At 53.3% G+C, this 6524-nt stretch overlaps 1 protein-coding gene across 1 annotated transcript; it reads left to right on the top strand.

The window, feature by feature from the left end:
• Nucleotides 1-4720: 4720 nt before the first annotated feature.
• Nucleotides 4721-6137, top strand: Rps15 (ribosomal protein S15). Its single transcript, XM_052164704.1, has 4 exons — nt 4721-4809; nt 5089-5174; nt 5656-5890; nt 5986-6137. Exons 1-4 carry the CDS (start codon nt 4807-4809, stop codon nt 6097-6099), a joined length of 438 nt encoding a protein of 145 aa, XP_052020664.1. The 5' UTR covers nt 4721-4806; the 3' UTR covers nt 6100-6137.
• The last annotated feature ends 387 nt before the right edge of the window (nt 6138-6524 follow it).

Here is a 6524-nt window from a genome sequence, read left to right as displayed (position 1 = left end):
CACATGTTCCTCTTACAGTGGCCCCGGTTCTGTTCCCAACACCTACATGGATGGATCACAGCTCCAGTCCCGGGGGAATCTAGCCTTGTGATGGTTTCCTGCGGGGACCACCCACAGGTGCAAAGAAGATAAAATCTGTGACTCAGTATTTTCCTTAAGCAGTTCAGGGTCATCCTTGTCTACATGAGTTTGAAACCTGCCTAGGCTAGGTGAGACTCCACTCCAGTCACCTTCCAAAAAATATGTCAGTACCAGCAGCCTTGAGGAATCAAGGGAGACACCTCAGCCACAGCTTGGAAGAGGGGCCAGTATCCACTACTGCACAGGGAGGGGGCCTGTGTAGACTGCTCACAGGTACTACTTGTAACTAAATGGGGCCACCCCCAGATTATGCAAAGCCTCAGGAGGACCTTAAGGAGGCAAAGACACTTGGAGCTATGAATTTGAGGCCATCGTGGTCTACATAAACCCTGTCCCCCCCCCCCCCACCACCACCACCACCAAAAGAAAAATCATGTGGAGGAAGGCAGCTGAAGAAACAACATGCTCTTTTGTTTGTTGGCTTTTTCTTTTGGTCCTCCCCTCCCCCCACCCACACACACAGGGTTTCTCTGTGTAACCCTGGCTGTCCTGGAACTCACTCTGTAGACCAGGCTGGCCTTGAACTCAGAAATCCACCTGCCTCTGCCTCCCAAGTGCTGGGATTAAAGGTGTGCCACTGCCCAGCTCACACATACCCTTAATAAAGTTATTTAATATAAAAGACTTGAAATAGCCGGGTGTTGGTGGTACACGCCTGTAATCCCAGCACTCTGGGAGGCAGAGGCAGGCAGATCTCTGAGTTCAAGGCCAGCCTGGTCTACAGAGTGAGTTCCAGGACAGCCAGGGCTACACAGAGAAACCCTGTCTCGAAAAACCAAATCCAAAAAAAAAAAAAAAAAAAAAAAAAAGACTTGAAATAGTCAGGTGGGGGCGCATGCAGGGACACTGAGCCACACTGCCCTCCTCACCTTTGTTTTGTTTTAAAGATTTATTTATTATATAAGTACACAGTGGCTGTCTTCAAACACTCCAGAAGAGGGCATCAGATCTCTTTAAGGATAGTTGTGAGCCACCATGTGGTTACTGGAATTTGAACTCAGAACCTTTGGAAGAGCAGACGGTGCTCTTAACTGCTGAACCAATTCTCCATCCCCTCATCTTTGTTATTATGGTCTCTGGACCCAGGCTGGCATTTCAAAACCCTGCTATTTCTTTACACGGGCAGGTGCTTTTTTGTTTTCTGCAGTTAACATCTCCTTTTATGGTAAATTGTACAGTCTTAACAGTTTTCACATGTGCATTTGTGTGGACTTCACACACACACACACACACACACACACACACACGAATACATATGTTGGAGAGTGCTTGGGAGCTGCATCAGGATGGCAGGGCTTCTCCCCTTAGTGAAGGAAGCAAGGGCTCTGGTTGTTTTTGGTTTTTTTGAGACAGGGTTTTCCCTGTGCAGCACTAGCTGTCCTGGAGTTAAAACTGTGCACCAGGCTGGCCTCTGCCTCTGGGGTGCATCAACACCACCCGAGCAGGGTCTGTTATTCAGACAGATATCTCCTTGCCTCTGGGCGTGCTTGTGTGCGCCGCACGCCACTCCCTGTTTGTGTTGAGGCAAACTTTCACAGCTGGGCCTTGGTGCCTCAAGACTTTGGTCTCAGCGTTTGGGAAGCAGAGGCAGGTGGATCTTTGAGTTTGAGGCTAGCCTGGCCTATACAGTCAGTTCCAAGAGAGTCAGACAGCCAGGGCTACATAGAGAAAAATCCTGCCTCAACAAAAAAGGAGGGGTGGGGCTGGAGAGATGGCTCAGACGTTAAGAGCATTGACTACCATGACTTCAGTTCCCAGCACCCACCGGGCGGCTCACAGCCGTCTAAGAGGACCCGCGGCAGTCTGGAGTGTCTGAAGACAGATAATATACACATGTAAATAAAAATAAATCTCTTTAGCGGGGCGGTGGTAGCGCACGCCTTTAATTCCAGCACTCTGGGAGGCAGAGGCAGGCAGATTTCTGAGTTCAAGGCCAGCCTGGTCTATAGAGTGAGTTCCAGGACAGCCAGGGCTACACAGAGAAACCCTGTATCGGAAAACAGAAAGAAAGAAAGAAAGAAAGAAAGAAAGAAAGAAAGAAAGAAAGAAAGAAAGAAAGAAAGAAAGAAAGAAAGAAAGAAAGAAAGAAAGAAAGAAAGAAAGAAAGAAAGAAAGAAAGAAAGAAAGAAAGAAAGAAAGAAAGAGGAAGGGAGGGGAGGGGAGAGGAGAGGAGAGGAGAGGGTCTTTGGGCTGGAGAGATGGCTCAGCGGTGAAGAGCTGACTGCTCTTCCGAAGGTCCTGAGTTCAATTCCCAGCAACCACATGGTGGCTCCCAACCATCTGTCATGGGATCTGACACCCTCTTCTGGTGTCTGAAGACAGCTGCGGTGTTCTTACATATAATAAATAAATGAATCTTTGCACCAGAGCGAGCAGGGCTGGAGCAAGCAAGGCCAGAGAGAGAAGAAACAGCTACAGTGTGCTTAGATATAATAAATAATCTAAAAAAGACAGGGTCTGTCTCTGTGTCCCTGGCTGGCCTGGACTCATACAGCCAGCCCATTCTGCCTTCTGTATGCCGGACTTGGTGACTTTGTGGGTTCCTCTTTCTTCCCTCCTTCTCCACCCCTTTCCTTCTACCCTTTCAACTCCCTAACACTAGATGAGAGAAAAAAATGTCGGAAAGGAAGCTGCGTTATCATCAGACTACTTCCTGCTGATTAGGAGTATCAAGTTCCTTTGGACGAGTTTGATCTTTGCTGTTAGGACATCTGATTTCTTCTTCAGATTTATTTATTCATTTTACATTTGTGAGTACACTGTTGCTGCCTTCAGACACACCAGAAGAGGGCATGGGATCCTATTACAGATGACTGTGAACCAAATGTCACTGCTGGGAACTGAACTCAGGGCCTCTGGGAGAGCAGTCAGTTCTCTTAACCGCGATCACTCCAGCTCCTTCTGGTTTCTTTCTGTGCATGACTACTTAACAAACCGCCTGACAGCAACCAATGCCTGACCAAGCCTGGCCACGGGACATCGACGGTTCAGTACAGTCAGTTCAGTAGCACGCACCTGTTCTGTTGTACGAGCTCTCTAGAGGTAGAGGCAGGAGGATCACAAGTTAGAGGTCATTTCCAGCGGGAAACATAAGGAAGTGGGCGGGGACCTGGCTCACTCTAGGCAGTCTAGGCTCCGCCCCATGGTTACCTGGCAACAGCCGTGCGCGCGTGGTATGTGTGTGTGTGTGTGTGTGCTTTACTCTATATAAAGGGGCTACTTGCCCCCTCCCTCTTTTGCTCTTCTGCTCTTGCTCCCTTACCCGCCCCCTCCACATTCTCCCCCACTCTCCAGGTGCTCAAGGCCGGTGTCTACTTGCCCCCCCTGCCTCTCTCTCTCTCTCTCTCTCCTCCCCTCCCCATGACCTGAATAAACTCTATTCTATACTGTACCTTGGTGTGGTTGGTCTGATGTACACCTGACTGCACATTCGCCAAACATATTTCATCTCTTTATCTTTTTTGTTTGTTTGGTTGGTTGGTTTTTTCTGTTTTTTTTTTTTTTTTTTTTTTTTCTCGAGACAGGGTTTCTCTGTGTAGCCCTGGCTGTCCTGGAACTCACTCTGTAGACCAGGCTGGCCTCGAACTCAGAGATCCGCCTGCCTTTGCCTCCCAGAGTGCTGGGATTACAGGCGTGTGCCACCACCGCCCCGCTCTCTTTATTTTTTAATGTAACACACACTCACTGGATCAGGGAGTCTGAAACCAATTCTCCTTCCACGTTGTCCCCTAAACCCCACACTTTTGAGGCGGCAGGCTCACACATCCCACAAGAAAAGCAGAAGAGCTAAGCTGGGCATGGTGACACTCAGGAGGCAGTGACAGGCAGATGTCTGAGTTAGAGGACAGCCTGGTTTCACAGGCTGAGAGCTTAGTAAGACCCTGACTCAAAACCATTTTAAAGTAAAAATACCAAGTCAGCCAGACTGTGGTGATCCCGCCTTTGATCCCAGCACCCAGGAGGCAGAGGCAGGAAGATCTCAGTCTGTTCCACAGAGCGAGTTCCAGGACAGCCTGGGCTACACAGAGAGCCCATGTTTTGAACTTCCCTCTCCCCCCAAAAATGTATATATTTTTCTACTATTAGGAATCGTAAAAAGAAAAAGAAAAAAACTTTAAGTCGGGCAGTGGTGGCGCACGCCTTTAATCCCAGCACTTGGGAGGCAGAGGCAGGCAGATTTCTGAGTTCGAGGCCAGCCTGAGTTGTAGGCTCAGTCTACAGAGTGAGTTCCAGGACATCCGGGGCTACACAGAGAAACCCTGTCTCCAGGGAAAAAAAAGAATCGTAAAGTAAATATCAGATATGCAGGGTATCTGTATGCCACTTCCATAGGCGCTGTGACCCACGGGTGAGAGACAGACACACAGAGACAGAGAAGACAAGGAAAAACAGCGACCGAGAAAAGGAGACGCGCAGAGAGAAACCGGAAGGACAGAGAGAGTGAGGGAGAAGTCGGGACCGAGAGGAACACAAACAAAACCCCCGAAGGGAGCCACGCCCTCCGCAGTGGCACGGCGCTTTGCGCTCTGCCCTCCGGACAGCAGGGGGCAGGAGCGAGTCTCGGGCGAGCGGAAGCTGACGCGCGGCCGGAGGCGGGGCCTCCTGGCAGAACGCGCGATAACTGCGCAGGCGCAGCTGACACTTCCTTTTCCGACAGCCGCCAAGATGGTGAGTATGAGCGTTCTGCGCTCTGTGCTCCGGTGTATCCTTCGCCATCCTCCCGGCGCCCTTCCGCAGGACTCAAGCGTCGCCGCTCGGGGATGGGGCGGTGTGCTCGGGTCCTCGGGGATGGCGGATGGCGGGTGCGGAAGCGCCTGGAAGGCTGCGGGCGCCCGCGGGGCCGTGTGTCCCCCTCACCGGCCGTCGTACCGGGGGCGCGCAGCCCGGCCCCTGGGCTCCCGGGGAAGGATGGCGAGCCCCCGCTAACCCCGACCCGCGCTCACGCAGGCTGAAGTGGAGCAGAAGAAGAAGCGGACCTTCCGCAAGTTCACCTACCGTGGCGTAGACCTCGACCAACTGCTCGACATGTCCTAGTAAGCGCCCCGTCCCCCAGTACCGCCCGCCCGCCGTTCGCTCGCATGCTGTTCATCTCCTGTGGTCGGTGCTGGAGATGGAGCCGGAACCTTTGCACACGTCAAACGGGAAGAGACAAGAAAGGGTCTCGTGTAGCTCAGGCTGGCCTCGCACTCCTGACCCTGTCCCCACCTCCCAATTGTTTGGGTCACCGTCACGGTGCTGGGCATCGAACTCGGTCCCTACTACAGCGTTATGTTCGGGGATTGGTCATTTCTGGGTGGGCTGTCAAAAGTAAAGATGTCACCTCCGCCTCCATCATTGCCTGGGGAAGCTGGTGGGTTCTTGTTGGAGGGTTGCGTCCTGAAGGTTGAACACCGTGCTGGGGAGGGCTCGGATTTTGGCTGAGGGCCGGTGCTGCCTGCCTCTGGGGTCGCACACTTCCCAGGGTCTCCATGGCCTGTGGTGGTCAGGGCTCAAGCCACTCCCTTGTCCCCACAGCGAGCAGCTGATGCAGCTGTACAGCGCCCGCCAGAGGCGCCGCCTAAACCGCGGCCTGCGCCGCAAGCAGCACTCGCTGCTCAAGCGCTTGAGAAAGGCCAAGAAGGAGGCGCCACCCATGGAGAAGCCCGAGGTGGTGAAGACGCACCTGCGCGACATGATCATTCTGCCCGAGATGGTCGGCAGCATGGTGGGCGTGTACAACGGCAAGACCTTCAACCAAGTGGAGATCAAAGTGAGTGTGGTTGGGTAGTGTGGCCGGGTGGGCGGCCGTCCTCCTCCCCCCACGCTGCAGCTCCTCACGCCGCTCTGCTTGCTCTCACCCTGCAGCCCGAGATGATCGGCCACTACCTGGGCGAGTTCTCCATCACCTACAAGCCCGTGAAGCACGGCCGGCCGGGTATCGGTGCCACCCACTCCTCCCGGTTCATCCCCCTCAAGTAGCCAAGACCAATAAAGACTCGGGTTATTTTTGGTCCCCAGATTCTGTGTTGTTTTCTGGGGGTCGGGTTGGTCCCTGTCAGTGCCTGGGACCTGGAGCCCTCTGGGTGGCTGGTACAGTCCACCAGAACGAAGGCGCGCGGTTCTCCCAGCCACCCACATCGTCCTGCCTCTAGGCTCTCCAGCTGCCCGAGCGGAGTCCAGGCAGAGTCGGACACCGGGAAGGTCGTGGGTGTGGGAGGGGACTCAGGGAAAGTGGACACACGGAGACCTGCTGCAGCCTCAGTGCTTCCCGTGACCTAGCTGGTCCAGGAGTGGAGTTTGGAAGACCTCACCAAAGCCTGCGCTGGCGGTGAGAAAGGCTCAGTCCCTCCCACTTAGCGAGTTCTGACATAATTGACATCTGCAGTCCAGAGAACCTCTGACCT

This window comes from Apodemus sylvaticus, chromosome 20 (genome assembly GCF_947179515.1).
Source record: "Apodemus sylvaticus chromosome 20, mApoSyl1.1, whole genome shotgun sequence".
NCBI lineage: Eukaryota > Metazoa > Chordata > Mammalia > Rodentia > Muridae > Apodemus > Apodemus sylvaticus.
This window is presented reverse-complemented; position numbering and strand designations above follow the sequence as displayed.

Bases quoted from the DNA above. Each gene is read 5' to 3' on its own strand.
- Rps15 (XM_052164704.1), top strand. The intron at 5,175-5,655 runs GTAAGCGCCCCG...TTGTCCCCACAG, and splicing joins CAACTGCTCGACATGTCCTA to CGAGCAGCTGATGCAGCTGT. The intron at 5,891-5,985 runs GTGAGTGTGGTT...CTCACCCTGCAG, and splicing joins TCAACCAAGTGGAGATCAAA to CCCGAGATGATCGGCCACTA.